We start from the raw sequence: 16,042 nt of genomic DNA on the forward strand, positions 1-16,042 counted from the left end.
CTGCAGTTCTTGGGCAGAAGCCATGATTCCTCCTGTAGGAACTGAGCTGAAACTCCATGTCACAGTGCTGCTTTGAGGTTATCCTTTGGTATGGGAAAGTCACTTTTTGTTAAGGCATTGGAAGCATAAATGATAAGTGAAGAAGTGACTGAGGGCATCAGTATGGACTGCCTTTTAGGTCACCTTGATGTGATACTTTCGTGAGTAGTGGCATGACCTTGCCTAGGCATGCTGAAATTCATTCATAAGTCCCATCTGTGCTGTGCAGCCCGAGGCTTCATGAATTTAGAGGAAAGAGAGGCAGAAGCCTTCTCCCCCAACACACCTGTGTTCACAACTGCAGACCTAAAATACGCTGTCTGCTCTCAACATTTCTGCTTGCTTTTGGGCTGGACAGAATGAAGCTAGGAAAAGAGTGTCAGCAGGTGGGTCGCTGTAGTTCAGACTGATGTTGCTTTTCCTCACAGACTTCTGTTTCTTCAAGCAAAATAATTTCTGTGGAGTGGAAGAAGTTGGGCTGTGACCTTGCTTTGCTCTGCTCTTGAGGAGAGTAAAGCTCCTGCCAGGCTTTCATCCACTGGAAAATGGGATAATTGTGCTTTCTTCCATCTATCTGCACACGCTGTGGCAGCTGTCATCATTTGTATCTCTGCTTTTCTGGCTGTTGACTGGGGTTCCTGTGGGTCACAGTAATACAAACAATACTTGTCAATAGAAACAATGCCACTTGTCATTTGATCAAATATTTGCATTTAGTTATTCTGTAATAAAGTTTGAGCTCTGCAGTATTAACATTGTCGTGCTCACTAGCTTGAAATTAGTTTTAGAATGTAAGTGAGCAGGAAGCCAAAACAGCCATGGTACTTTCTGTCTCCAGGAGCAGAGATCTTGTCTGCTCTGTGGATCCTCTTGCTTATGATTTTATTGCTAATAGAAAGCACAGTTTAGGCCAGGAACCTCTTAGCAATCTAGTGTTTAAATCTTTACTTTTCAGTGTTACATAGGCTTTAAATCATCGAACTTGATCTCCTTTGCAAACATGTAAAAGTTTACTGGCTTCCAAATCAAAGCTTCACAACTTCTCATCCTGCTGTTGAAAGTCTGAGAGAAGATTTCAAATGCTGAGTAGTACAAACCATTTTTATAGTGTTCATTTTCATGAGAGACTGTTCTGATATTAATGAGGTGAAAAAGCCCCTATCTGTACAATGGAAGCCCCCTGGATACAGTGCTTTCTGAACAAGTTTAATTAGAAGGATATGAATTAGATGTTCGAAGAGTATTTTCCAGGAATAAAACAGCTGTTGCTCTTTCCCATTTTTCCAAACTAAAGGTAATTTTTGGAAGAATTGGGCAAACTTTTTGCTTTGTCTCAGAGCAATGACACTTGCCAAGTTGTTTTTAGATCCCAAATGGAGTAAAAACTTGCTAGTCTCCCCCTCTCGTGACTATAGTCAAAGTAAGCCTTTTGCACCTGGAGAAACAGCTCTTTCCACACACACCCCAACCCCCCCGCACTAGTTGCCATTAAAACTTCCAGTACAAAAACAGGGGAGGAGGGGAAGGGAGAAAGCATGGATAAGAAGAAGAGTCAAAGATTCAGAAAAATACTGTGTTAATGTTCACCAAAGAGTGTCCTTCAGGCTGGATAGCAAAGCTTATTGATTTTTAATTTAGATTTAACTTGCTATTGGATTCACCCTGAGGTAGAGCTTGAGGCTATATTGACTACTTTTTCATGTATTGACTACTTTCAAAGACTCCTTGCTTGATGGAGTGCCCCATGTGACCTAGCTGACTTTTGCTGGAAGAAAATCTTCTGGGTGTTCTTTATCCTCAGGAGTGATGTAACTTGCTGTGTGGATGGGCTCAGGGCACGGACTAGGCACCATCCACTCAGCCTGCCCTAGTGGGGTATCACCTCACTGGCTTTGGGCCCACTAGGCAGCCCAAAGGACTGCAATGTTGTCTTCTCCAAAGACACAATGGACTTGTCAGCAATTGAGCGACAAGGAAATGTTGATGAAAGGTGCCCTGGATTTCAGGAGTGCCTTGGCTTCAGAGAGCCGTTGGGAGTCTGTCTCTCAGCTGCAATGTGGAAATCAGGCTGGTAAGTAGAATAAGGTTTCAAACTGGGTTTGAGTTAATGAATTAAGAGTCAGCTGTGCCACGCAGTCAGTCTCCCTGCTGGATGCTCAGCCTGTGGCAAACACGGGCTTGTTTCAGCCTAATATAAGCAGAACTGGAAGTTGCGTGAGATTTATTAAATGCCATCTTTGCTGTATTTTAAGACCATAAAAATGGGTAGTTATTAAATTTCCTCTAATGGACAATAATTTTTTACGCTGTTGGAATTTAATGGTGTGTCTGAGGTTTAGATGGAGCAAGGGAGGACGGTTCTGGCTTAAGCAGATCAAATCGGACATATTTCAAAAAGTAGAAAATGAGAATGCAGAAGGAAGCTGAAAGGTGCGCTGAGAATTGGACAATGTGAAGTGACTGCTGCTGTGCACTGTGATACAGTTACAGATGTAGAAGCTGTGGGAACACAGCTTCACGTTCCTCATGAACTGCTGGAGATTTCAAAGCAGAAGCCTGTACAGAGACTAAGGATGCTCTAAGCAGTTTCACTACTTACCGTCTTTCATTTGTGTATCTTCTATCATAAGAAAAGAAGTGAGATGAGATATTTCTGTGATGCAAGTATAGCCACAGCCAACAGGGCACCCACAAGTGTATGCATGAATAAGATTCTAAGGATAATCAGAAAATAGGCAGAAGAAGTAATAAATGTTTTTAGGATGGACAGTAAAGATTGATAGTGGATGATGCCGTGACAAACTACAAACAAAGGCATCTTTTAAAATTATGTGTTCCAAGTTGTATTTTTTTCATGTGAGCATGCTCAAATCCCCACAGCAGATTAATTTCACAGAGAATTTCCTTGCTTATAAATGAATGTAGCTGGGGTACTTCAGCTACTTCAGCTGCTTCAGAGTAGCTCTTACTCTGTAAGAGATGCAAAGCTCATGGTGAGTTGGAGGTCCATAGAAATTATTCCTGGCTATCAGTATTAATTAATGAACTGTTTCTGCGGCACAGCAGAGGAGCAAATGAACACAGGATTTGGACTGTTTGCTTCTCTTACCCATTTTTATAAAGGGTGGATTTTTAATGCCTTAGCTTCTTAAGATGTATCCTAGATAACCTTTGTCCTAGTCACCATCTCCACTGAACTGTGGGAAGAGGAATGAATCTGTCCTGCTCAAGTGCTGTGAAGAGAAGAAATGAAGTTGAGTGTTGTCACCAGCAAGCCGATTCCATAACCCAGAGTAATGATTCTCTGCCGAGTCTCTCAGCTGAGTGATCGTGTATTTTAAGTAGTTGTATAGTAGCTGATCAACATGACCATAGAAACTTGACTTTTCTCCTTTGCTGAGCGTATGTCCCCAGACAGAAAGACCCTTGTCTCTGAAGTATCCAGGACTGATGTCTGACCATCAAGAACCTGAGAACTGGAAGATCTCGGACACTTCTTCCTCCTCTGATACCTTATTTTCTTCCACAAAAGTCCATCTTGCTGTGAATGTGGCTTTGCATTGATATTTTCTTTTCTCTCCTTTGTGTCTGAACTTTCTGAGCCCACAGTGTGCAGGGCCTAAGTCTGCATGTTTTTGACACTTCTGGCCAGTTTTCTGGCAGTGTCTAAAATACACAAGGTAGCAAGTGTGACAAAAGAATATAAGATTTGTGATATGGTAGTATCCTGTAATAAGCTATTTTAATTTTGGACTAAAGCTATGTTAAACTAAGGCAGTGTTCAGTGTCATAGCACCAAACGGGTTTTCACCAAGTCCTGCTGAAAGCACCGGTTTTTTTTCTGTAGAAGACTGTAAGAGCTAGAGTGTTGTCCTTTTCTGTGGGCAGTGTTCATAAAAGCCTTTGTCAAATTTCTCAGTACCTAAAAAAAATGATCAGCCTCCCCTTTCTGCCTGAGCAACCACATGGCAGGTCCATTTCTTTAGGTCTAACTGAGGATGTAGGTGAAAATCTCATCTGGATGCTCATGTCGCTAGGTTTGCGTTCTGACTCAGGTAGGAACAGACAACAACTCAAAGAGAAAGATCCTTGGGAAAAAAAATTACATACAGAAAGCAATTAAGTCATAAGCTGAAAAAAAGAAAATAAACTTAGCATGTCTAATATTTACAGATAATATACTTCACCAGTTCAGTTCTGATTATTTGCAGCTGAAGAGCACTGGTAATGCATGTTTCCTATGGCACAATTTTTTCTTTAATTAGCAAATTCTTTTATTCAAACTGAACTTCTCTTACCATGTGTTGCAGTTGTAATAAGCTGCTGGAGCAAAGTACTTAAAGGTAAAACCAGCATCTTGTCCTTATTTTTGATTCACATGGCTTCTAAAAACTCGCCATGTTTTCAGAGTCTGTCGCTGCCTTTTTGTCAGAAATACTGCTGCCTGCTTTCAGTAAGTTACACACTGTTCTCACTACAGATGTTATTTTTTGGCATTATTGTCAAGATACTCAGTTATATAGCTTTAGACTGCAAATTGTTGGTTTTTTCCCTCCCTTTTTCTCCTGACATACACCCACTAATTCCAGCCCCTCCTGTCTGGGATAACAGCGCGATTGCAAAACCTTAGCCAAGGCTAAAGCTGCTCTTTTCCCTTCCCACAGGACTTGGCTTCAGCTTTCCACGTGGAAGTGATTGAAAAAATTCTGCCAGAAAATAGATTTTGACAAAACCCCTGAACTTTTGACCAAAAGAAATATGTGGAAAATATCCACTTTCCACTGGAAAACGGAGATTGCTAATGAAAATCAAAAAAGTTGGTTGAAAACTTTGAGTCAGAAGTGTCCCAGGATCACCATGTCCTCCTGGCGAGCAACATGCAATGTGGGAGATGCAACGCGTCCGGGGAGCTGTTTGTGTCAAAATAATGAGACACTTGAACTAAAAATCCTATTAAGCAATGAAACAGCACTTCCAGACACAGTCTGGGAAACATTTTCAGCCAAAATATGTCAGAATTTGGGGGTGAAGGAAGAGATTTGAAGGAGGAGAGAACAACAATTTAGAGAAAAATTCTGTGGTAGATTTTTAGATTTTCCCATATAGGCACTGAGGGAGACACACACACATATACCCACCCTACCCGCCACGTGACACTGCCCCACCCCTCCCTTTCTGGCCATTTGTATTACTATTTTGCATGGTAGCGTTTCATGAAGAAGTTTAAATGAAGGAATCTTGTCTGCAGTCATTTTTTCTGTGGTGAAAACTAAACACTGTAACAAGCATAAATAAGGCTGGCATATTTCTGATGAGGCACTCCTTTGTGTATTCTGAGGCCATGTGAATATCACTTAAAAGTGGATGATGCTACAAACTGCTAAAAAAAAGCATATATTGTATGTATACATAGCTTGAAAACTGATGGACTTTAAATGAAAGATTTTTGCTATTTGTGAGTCGGAGAAGAACAGCTATAAAGAGCAAAACTAAAGACGTGCTTAATCAGCAAAGGGAATTGTGCTGGTTCTGAGTGCTTTGAAGTAAGTTGAATGTGAAGATCGGTGGTGTTTTCTTCCAGTTTGTGTCAGCATTTCATTTCTTGGTGTATAGCCTGTGCAGGATGAAAGTACAAGTGCAAATCTGGAAGCTGTTGGAAAGCATATCTACATTCTGGAAGCAGACTTCTACAGTCACTTCATCCCAAGCAGCACTGGCGGGCATGGTGTATTTGTCACTCTGATTTTCTTAATTGGCTTCACCCATAGATTTACTATCAGTAGGTTAGCATTTGAAATATATTTCTTTTTTTACAGTAATGGACTACTTCTGAGAGGACCACACTTCTCATGGTTAAACCCATTATTTTATTCACTATTGCTAATGTAGAGGGTCTTTATACTTCCAACTGATAGATTGTGTCATGGATGGATTTTTTTTTTAATTTATAACTTATAGTGTAACTTGTGTGTGCGTGTCTTTATGATTCTGAACAGGAATTAAAATCATGGTTTCTACCTGACATCCAATCAGTAAAAAATAAAATAGTTCCAGGATAAACAAAGCAAGGGTAAAGGATTTTGGTTTAGAAGATATACAAATGCCTTCTTTTCCAGTTACTTCTGGGAATAGCCATAAGAAGAACTTTTCTCCTGGAGGATATCAGCTCCTCTTCTTGTTGTAATCCAAAAGTGGAACTGAGAGATGTTTTCAGACATTCAAAAAAATACAGGATACTAGAAATTAGGGGAAAGTTTTGAGGCAGGTTCTAGAACTGGTCTTTCTCATGAGCTAAATGTGTCTTCTCATCTCTGATAAGTTTAGGCACACAGTGCAGCCATTTGCAGATAATAAAAATGGAGCATGTCATAATGTTTGACACAATTTTAGAGGATATGGAGAAATGCACATTTTTGGTATCACTCTTCAGTTTCTTTTGCAGTCATGAATGTAATACCTTTGTGCAGAAAGGTCTACAGTTCCTGAGCCTCCCTAAATTTGCTTTGGCATGTGGTACTTCAAATAGCACAGGACACAAAACATTTCTTTGCCACATTTACAGAGGTGTATTTAAGACACTGGTCTCAAGAACACTAATTTCCTCTTGGACTGGTGACTGGGAGTAGTAATACAGACCAGAGAATCTATTAAGATAACTTTACTTTTTCTGTTTTCACCTTCTTTTCCAGCTTGCCTTCTCCACATGCTGTAGCACCATGCGAACTGCAGTTGCAAGATACGTTATGACAATGCATGCACTGATTACAGGGTAGCAATATGGATAGAGAATACCCATATGCTGAAACTGCCAGGGAGGAGCGGGTAGTCAGGGACGTTTGGTAAAACACTGACTGACACCTTTGGAGAGAGATGACCTGGCCTGGCTACAATATCCTGCCTGTGTCCTGTAACAGGGAACACATCGAGGCAGCTCTCTTTACTGGGGAGAGTGCAGATAGCACTAAAATACCACATAGATGTAATGGCATTTCTCTTATTTTGTATTGTAGTGATGATGGTTTCATCCGAATTTCAAACTCTTTCAGAAAATCCCAGAGCACAAAGTTCAAGTGAAAGGAAAGATTGCTTATAAATATCTTGCTTTATTGGTGAATTTTTTACAGACAGAGCAGGCAGTTTTGTTTAAATAAATTCTATTGCTACTAGAATTTAGGATCCATGAGGCCTTTTGGAGCAAATAATTTTTTTGTTGGTGTGTCTCCTTGGTAAAATAGGCCCTCAGACTTCTTCATGCTCTACAGTGACTTTAGTCTGGATATTGAGTGGGGAGCAGCCTTTTATTTTCCCAAGATTCAGCAATCTGTAGCCAACAAATATGAAAGTTCTGGCTGTTATCAACCTCTTTTAAAGAACAAATGTTAAAGCTATCATGTAGAAGTTATACACACTTGAAGTAGCTTTTTTCAGGGGAGATCTGACACACAGACATTGCCTCTTCCAGAAATTAAGGAACATTAAAAATTTCCATTTTTTCTGCATGAAATGCAGGAGGGTTCTCTTGGACCTTGCCTCATGTAACACGAGGAGACAAGGTAGTGATTACAAGGGGTAAGGTAGTGATTACAACATAGAGAAGGACAGTGCTGCTAACGGTGTTTCTGTCCATATTCAGTTATCTGTCAATGTAAAGAAGGAAGCACATGCAGTAGATGTGAGTCAGGTAGCCACACATACTCCTGGAAAGTGCTACAATGACAGTGACAAGAACAGTATATTAACTAGTGCAGACAAGCAGTACTACAGAGGATGGAGGAACAACTCCTAGTTTCATCCCAGATCGAGAGCAAGACTGGCAGAATTTCTGCTGCAGGTGGGTGGGATGTACAGTTGTACTGCTGAACTTAACAAACATTGTCCACAGAATGCCAGTGGGTTGGGGGTGTTGTGGCTGTATTGGAACAGGGATGGCTTGGGATAGAGTTGTTACAGCAAAAAGCTGTAAGACTGTGAAAATAGATATTTCATACTGAAAAATGATGTTACAAAAACAATAATAATAATAAAAAAAATGGTAACGTCTGAAGCCAGGTTCTGCAGGAGCTGATGTTTGCTGGCTTATTGAACAATCTTTACTGCCATCTGTGTGTGTGCGTGTGCAGTATGAAATATGATGAATTTTTGTTTTTTCTCCTGCTCCACACAGCTTGAATGAAGAGCTGAATTTTAACATACAAGCATTGCTGGGGGAGCTTGGGAAATGAGGTTGCTACTAATATACTTAATTTTTTATATGATTGCCTGGCCTTTCTTCTTACAGATGCAACTTTGACACAATAGTCCAGTGACTAATCAGCCTGCCCTATAAAATCAGGGTCTGCAGTGAAGATGGTTAGTTCTTCCTGGTTCCAACTGGGTTAAAAAATACAACAGGAAAAAAAGGTCAAATAATCTAGACTTTCAGAATATCCAGGAAGGATTGAATCCTGTGGAATGAAAAGGAATGGGCAAAGGTTTGTGACAGTGCTTTGAACCCTTGAGCAGCAGGAGGAAAGCCACATGTACTGATCTCCTGGTCTAACCTCTGTGTGGGCGTTCTTGTTCTATAGACATCTTGACATCTTTATCCAATCTGAACATGGAATTTATTGCTTTTGTAGTGTGTCTCAGCTCCTATGTCAAAAGCAGCCTTGATTTATAATTGAAAAAGAAACCTGAGCATTTTTGAATTTCATGTTTAAGAATCAGAAGTCTTGATTTCTTTTTTCTTAAACATGAAACAAAAAACATGCAGGCATTAACTGTAATCCCAGATGAGCAAACATATGTGACTTTGAGTCCTGAACCTGTGAAACTTTACGGGTGTAACCAAGGCTTCAAACCAAGACCAACCTCTGGCTTTTAAACTTTGACTTGCACTGGAAAACTAGAAGGAAAGAGTTTTTCCTCTTAAGGACTGTTGGGCAAACTCTGTGAAATGACAGTCACATTTATTTGTACAAGTTTGCTGTGGGATGTGTTGGGCCTCTGGCAATCAAAGTGGGGGCAGAAGGTATCTGGTAGAGTGGACTTTAAGCACATCATGTGGAGATCTCGCTGATCTGCCTTTGTGCTCCTAGTACATAGAGCCCGTGGTTACTTACATTTAAGAATGCTTTTCCTCCATTTATATGATTTCCCTCTTGTCCTTACTGGCTTTCCTAACTGTCCAGGGAAAATGTAAGACTTGGGAGTGTTTCAAAAGGGTTTTTAGATTTGTCCGTCCTAAGTTTGAATACAGCAGCTGCAGGAACACAGTGTTGCTGCATTTTTTCCTGTTCAGAACAAGTTAAGGAGGTTACACTGACCACAGCAAGAAAGTGAAGAGGAAACAAAGCCATAAGAGTGGGATACCTCAATCTCCTGTCACATCCCCAGTGTGGGCTGGGATGTCAGTAGATCTTTTGCTTTAGATTTAGTATTGTTGAAGTGGAAGGGCTATACAATGGTTCTGGAATGTTAGCAATCCATGCAAAAATGCTGAGACACAAGGGACCAAGGCCATGTCCGGTTGCATGTGTCTCTTAGATCATGGCAGAGGGATGTGTAAACTAATCGTGTGTAGTCCAGATAGGTATCAAAGGCCCTGTAGCTCAGTCAAAGGTGGGAGGTCAATACAGAAGTTACAGCATGAGAAATGTTACAGCCTTTGTTAGGCAGGTCTATTGTATGATCACAATAGCTTGCTATAATTCATGAAAAGCGACTTATTTCTTCCATTGGAAGCGTGGACGCCAGAGGGGTTTGTAGCCTGAGTCGAGAGTACACCACACAGTGCAGCCTATCTGATGGGTTGCATGATCTGACTATGGAATTGCAGCTAGGAGCAGAATTGCGCTTTGTACTTATGAAACAGCTTCTATTCAGGGCTTGTTCTCTGGGGAATGGATGCAAAACATCAGAAGAACAAGATGCAACTCTCCCTAGTGCATCATGTTTGACAGATTAACTTTTGACCTTTCAGTGGCTTTATACAAATATGGGAGCCTCTGCCTCAGTATAAAGGATTTCAGGTTATTAGGAAGAAGATATTTTTTCTATTCCCCTTTGGACTGTTATGCCTTTGTGAGGTACAAAGCAACCTTGATGTATGCAGCAAAATAAATACTGAAAACCTGATGTTTTTGTATTTCTGCAGTGTAATGACTGGCTTATGAGAAAAGCTCAGGGATGGTAATGTGAAAAGAGTCTTTTATTTTTGACTTCCAATACTGGATAGGGGAGATTAACTCTTTTGTGCTTATTTTCAGACTGGATATTTCCATCTGCCCCATGGGGATTACTTCATTGAGCCCATTAAAAAGCATCCACAGAAGGAGGGAACACCCCATCCCCATATTATCTATGAGGCAAATATCCTTCAAAATGCTTTAAGGAGAAGACGGGAGATCCTGATGGAGAAAGAACAAGCATGTGGATTGAATGGTACAAATATTGCTGGATTTCTGCCTATTTACTTTCTGCACCTTTTTAAGCAGCTTTTATTTTCCAGTGGTGTGTGCCTTTCCTTCTGCCAGGCTTTCTTAAATCCTGTAAAAAGAGATTATATAAAATGAGAACATCTCAGTCAAAACGCCTCGGGAGCCACCCCTCTGGGTTTCTTTCTGAAAACTTAAATCTCCCTTATGACTGCTGGGATATGTTTTTCACACCATTGATTCTTTCTACCCCTCATTTTTTTCTCCAACCAGAATTGTTCAGTGAGTTTGAGTCGAATTCTTGAGTAGTTCTGGGATGATGAGAATTGCAGTCATTATTATTTCTAATAAAATATTCTTTCTCACTCCATGCAAATACTGTCCTCAACATAAAATACTCCTCCCTCTAATCCATGGTTTAAACTTAGGATTTCTAGAATCTCTGTGTTAGTTACTAGAATATTTGAAGTCTTATTTGGTTGGTCTGAAAGTGGAGTGCAGGGCATCAACAGTGAGGTGTTTTTTGCAGAAGTGTAAGTAAAAATAATATTGGTGCACTAATATTCAGCATTGTGTCTTTTGGGAAAACAAACTAATACACTATCCTGGAAAGGACGACTGTATCTAGAGGGTAGTTGGCATCTCATAATTACAAAATTAGTTCCTTTCTTAAGTGAAGTAATTCAATTGATTGACCTCATACCAAAAATTTACAGATCTTGCATTAGTTCTCTGATGTTGAGGCCTTCAAGCTGAGTCTGCACCAAACTTTAGAAAAGATACAGTATTGGTAGGGAGAATAATAACCTAAATGATGTAAGGCCCAAGTTATGTACAAATAGAGCTGCAGAATATGCAGGTGTGTGTTTCTGTCTTTCACAGGTTAATGATCAAAGAATAGCTGGTTCTTTTCCAGGGGTGGAAAAAAAGGAGGAATGTAGGAATTTTTAATCTTCAGTCACGACTGCTGCTGAAGTTTTACTGCTCTGTAATATGAATTGATAAATTAAAGAAGCAAACAACTCAGCCCCACTATATTTCGGGTCATAGACCTGCTTTGCACTTCTTGCTTGCTGGCCAAGAGCAGTGTGAAATGATAGGTGGGGAAGACTGGAAAGATGATGGCTTGCAGGCAGCTATTCAATCTTCTGTGATACTGGGAAAGTGAGGATAAGGAGAAGCTGTAAGAATTAATATGAATACTGTTCCTTATTATTCTTCATCAAATAAAAATATATCTACTTGTTAGACAAAAACCCCTGAAATTCAAAAGCCATGAACATCTGAAGATGATGTCTATTTTGGCTTAAATCTAAAATAGCTCCCTGATTTTCCATTTCTTCTGATGACTGCTGGGACAAATGAGAGGACTTAGTTTAGATTTGCCTGTAAAGAATGAGGACATTGTTCTTGCCTACTGTCTTCCAGGTTTCTTTTTTGGATGAAATAACATCGCTAGGCCATAATTTTAAGTATAGAGAGGAGACAGGAGATACAAGGGATCATGCTGTGTATTTGCTTTGTGTAGCCTGCTTATTTTTTTTCTACCTCTCACTTTTTACCCCTTGTATCTTTCTTCAAAATACTGCAGAATGAGACAGAAAAAGACTGGCTGTACCTGGATGCTGGAAAAAATTGAGCATGGCTTCTCTGACATATTATCACTTAGACCAGCTATGTTTGCTCTAATAGGCTTTTGGATTTAAACTGCCTGTCTAATGTTATTCATTCTAATGTGACAGAACTATATCTGGTGGTAATAATATGTTCATGACATTCCAGGCTAACAAAGGGAGTGTCTTATGAACTAACTAATACACTTTCATTTATGTTTCTGTGTTTAACTGACTCTGACAGTCTTTAGAGGTAATGTCTGCCTTTGGTCAAGCAGTAATCTGCTTGGCTGTCATAAAAGTTAAGTAATCAGTGTGAAAAAGTTCGGGGGGGGGGGGGGGACACATTTCCTTCATTACATTTTTTACCTTTGTGTGACAGGATATAACAATCATTGGTTCCTCTGAATGCCTTATGCTTTGTTATCTCACTTCTGTTGTAGTCAGCTCTTCAACAAGGGTAGAAAAAAGAAGTCAGTGTCATCTCCTGTTTACACTATGCATTGTCAGAGCAATTGCTCTTGTTAGAAGTGAAATACAGAGCAAAAAAGCAAAGTGAGTTTATTCTTGCTTTCTTTGTTAAATATATTCATGACATAGGCTTTGGGGAATACTTGGTACATAAATACATTTTAAAGGTGGTAAGGTGACTCTTCTCCCTCTTCAAGACCTCAAGCAGTTCATACTGTTAAGTTTGATGCCAGAATTCTGGTACACCCACATGATACCACACATGACCCAGAGTAATGCCTTTTGGGATCACTTTAAAGCAAAACAATTTCAATTTACAGTTCACGTTTAATTCTAGAAACGAATTCTATTTTACAGATTGAACATCATGACTATTTTGTATTTTCAGCCCTAGCTTTGTCCCTATTGGGCTGGGGCTTAACTGATGAAGAGTTGCCTGTCATATCTTTTGTAGGAACTGGTTTTCAGAATCAAATATTTTAATCTTGTGGGCTGAGATTCATCATACAGTGTGTCTAATTTGTTTATTTGAGGTCTGATTCTGTTAGTTTTTTAAACTTAAGCTAAGACAATTGAGTCATTTCTAAGACTTACACTTGGGAAATCCTTTGTGTGCCCAGGTTAAAATGTAGAGATGTCTTTTAGCTTGGAAAAGTTGAACCACCTGGATGCTTTCAAGTCAGCGCACAAAGTTGGATAGTGATAATAATAATCTTTTAGTCAGAACTAACCTGTCTGTCAGGCAAGGAATGTGAAGACTATTCGTATAGGCAATGTAAGACATTTGTATATGTATCATCTATTGTCAAAATAGAGTAATTAGTCTGGGAGGGAATAGGTGGAGGATGCTGACCTCCTGTGCAGTCTTTTTCAAGCTTTTTTTTAATGCAGGGACTGTGTCACCACTTGGAAGAAGCCCTATGCAGCATGCTCATGACTTTTACTGGGTCAACAGCCACATAAATCTTCAGGCTCCAACCTGCTTGTCATCTGTGTCATCTATACACAGTAATAGTTTAGCATCACTTACATTCCTGTGCTCTTACAATGATTATATTAATTAGTTTATAATTCGCAGTATCTTTAACAGTTTCAGATATTTGGAGAAAAATAATTGTGATAAATGATGTAAATTAAAGTTTAGTTTTGTGCTGTACACTTATATTGCTGCTTAGGCAGCTGCCAGGTGACTCAGTCATTAGCTGCATGCAAAACTGAGGGCTAATCTTCAAAGTAGCATTACGATACTGTACATTGCAAGCTGCTGTCTTACTGTATCATTTGAAATCTGTGTGAGAAGTAGCAAAAATGGTAAATGAAAAGTGGTCCTGAGCTTTATAGATAATTTCTCTAACCATTTTTGCCTGTAGGTTAGGAAACTAAAGATCTGGGGATTTGATTTGGTTTTTTTTTTTAAATAGATTATCTTAAAAATTTGACAGTGTTCCCGAGATATAATGCAAAAGAGAAGGAAGTATCCTCGCTTCTGCAGATTGAAAGAAGATCTCCCATTTCTTTGTTTGTTTTCATCAGTCTGCCATAAGGTACTGGTTTGTTTGTGAGTTGCAAAATGGAGAAGTTTTGTGAAGTTTGTGAATGAAAATGCTGTGATGTAATGGAGCCCTTCCTGACTAAGTGCTACAGAAGGGACTGATACGATATGAATAGATGGACATCTTGGACTGGTGAGGTGGTCAGGTTGCTGTCGTTTAGAAGAAGGGTAATTGAGTTTATTCAGAATGCAACCCAGTGATTGCTGCAGTAGTCTATAATATATTAACTAAGGAAAGAAATGTTTAGGGTATTAAAATAGATCTCTGAGAATACTTCATTGGAGCTTTAGGTGTATGGAAATTGCCATATGCTTTACTCTCATTTTGGCATTGAAAAGATTTGATAGATGAGCTCCACACAGATCAAAAGTTAGGATTAGTTTGGGTTGTACATGGATGCCCAAATCCTTGTCAGCAGAGGGGTTCTAAATCTTATAACTGAAAATTTTGCATTTGGAGCAGTTTTGCATTGGAATTGTGATGGGATACGGCTGGGGTGGGAGGGGGGAGACAAGCCAGGTGCTGTGTGAAGCACAGGGGTGAAGGGAGCTGAAGGAACAGAGCAACATCATCTGTACAAAACTGGTTTTTAAGTGTTTTGAATGATGGCTTGGTGGCATAGTTCATTTAACAGGTGACTAGAATGCCATTAAGTAGTTTCAGACAATAGTTACCTGTTGTTCCTCCTAAGGATTATGTCTGAGTGCAGGTTTTTATTCCATCATGGTCTTGCTTTTTGATGATTAACTTGATACTGCCAGAAGATTCTCTTCATTTTTCTGGCTGCAAGTGTACAGCATAAACTGTTAGTCTTGGCTTTTGACAGTGAAGTCCTTTGTTTAACCACTTGGAAGAGGGAGAGAAAAGAAGCCCAGGACACTGTTTTATTCTCAAAGGATAGCCTATCTTTTCTTTTTTTTTTAATTTAAGAACTTTGTAGCCAATGTAAGCAGCCTTGCTCGCTGGCAGAACCCCTGGTACATGCTGTGTAGCTTCCATATTTTTTAAAGAATGATGCTGACATTTTTCCAGTATTTGTTTATCCTGTACTTAACCACATCAATTACTATTCAGCTTAATTTGCTTAGTTTCTTCAAAACACAGAGACTATTATTCTTGGGATGGTAAGTTCACACATTGAATTGTGGTGAGATTAATTCAATGTAGAGGGAAAAGCATCTTTTTCCTTGCATCCCTCTGCTGTCTATGAACAGGCTCTACTAACCTGTTTAAAAGTTGCTTGCCATGAAAAAAGAGTGAATAGATATATTCAGTCAGAATGACCTGTATTGTAAAGTAGGAACAACAAAACAAACAGCTTGCAGCAGTACATGGAGTATCTCTCATCTCTGGAACACTTTGCATTGAACTGAAAACAGTGAGTGCCTGCTTGTGCAGGCAGCAGGATATTTAGCATTTCAGGGCTGGGGTACCTGGGAAACAAACACACAATAGCTGGTTTGTTGTAGCAGTGGATGAAACAATTGCTGCTAACTGGTATCAGGAGATTCCCTCCCCCCTGCAACAGGGTCATGAAATGAAAGCAGAAAATTCTAACTTTCTTTCAGGTTTCAGGAAGACTTTTTTCGGTTGGTCTCTGGAGTTTATTAGAAGCTAATCAGAAATAATACAGACTTTTTTTCATTGTCTTGTGCTTTCCTTTTCCAGAAAAAGGAAGAGTCATCTGTTTTCTGTGCCAGGGAGATAAGAAACCTTCAATTTTGAGTTTCTAACACCCGACATATGAATTTAAGAAGACTTCTGTGTTCATTTCACTTTACTGTCAAAAATCCTGTTACTTCTAACAAATGAGCAGGTGCAAATGTGTAGCCTTGGTAAGCAATAAAAAAAAGCATTCTAGGTTTCTTCAGCATACAGATGTTTAATAGATATGTTTGCTGTTACTTGAAATTCAGGTTTTAAGGACACAGGAGAAGGTTTTTATCTCTTA

The 16,042-nt window shown here is 39.5% G+C and overlaps 1 protein-coding gene across 1 annotated transcript in view; it reads left to right on the top strand.

Moving 5' to 3' along the window:
- ADAMTS12 (ADAM metallopeptidase with thrombospondin type 1 motif 12) overlaps positions 1-16,042 on the top strand; it is a 175,590-nt gene that overhangs the window by 53,053 nt on the left and 106,495 nt on the right. Inside the window, exon 3 of the mRNA XM_049796008.1 lies at positions 10,287-10,461. Within this exon, the coding sequence (XP_049651965.1) occupies positions 10,287-10,461 (175 nt within the window). The remainder of the gene's footprint in view (positions 1-10,286; positions 10,462-16,042) is intronic.

This window comes from Accipiter gentilis, chromosome Z, assembly GCF_929443795.1.
Source record: "Accipiter gentilis chromosome Z, bAccGen1.1, whole genome shotgun sequence".
Taxonomy (NCBI): domain Eukaryota; kingdom Metazoa; phylum Chordata; class Aves; order Accipitriformes; family Accipitridae; genus Astur; species Astur gentilis.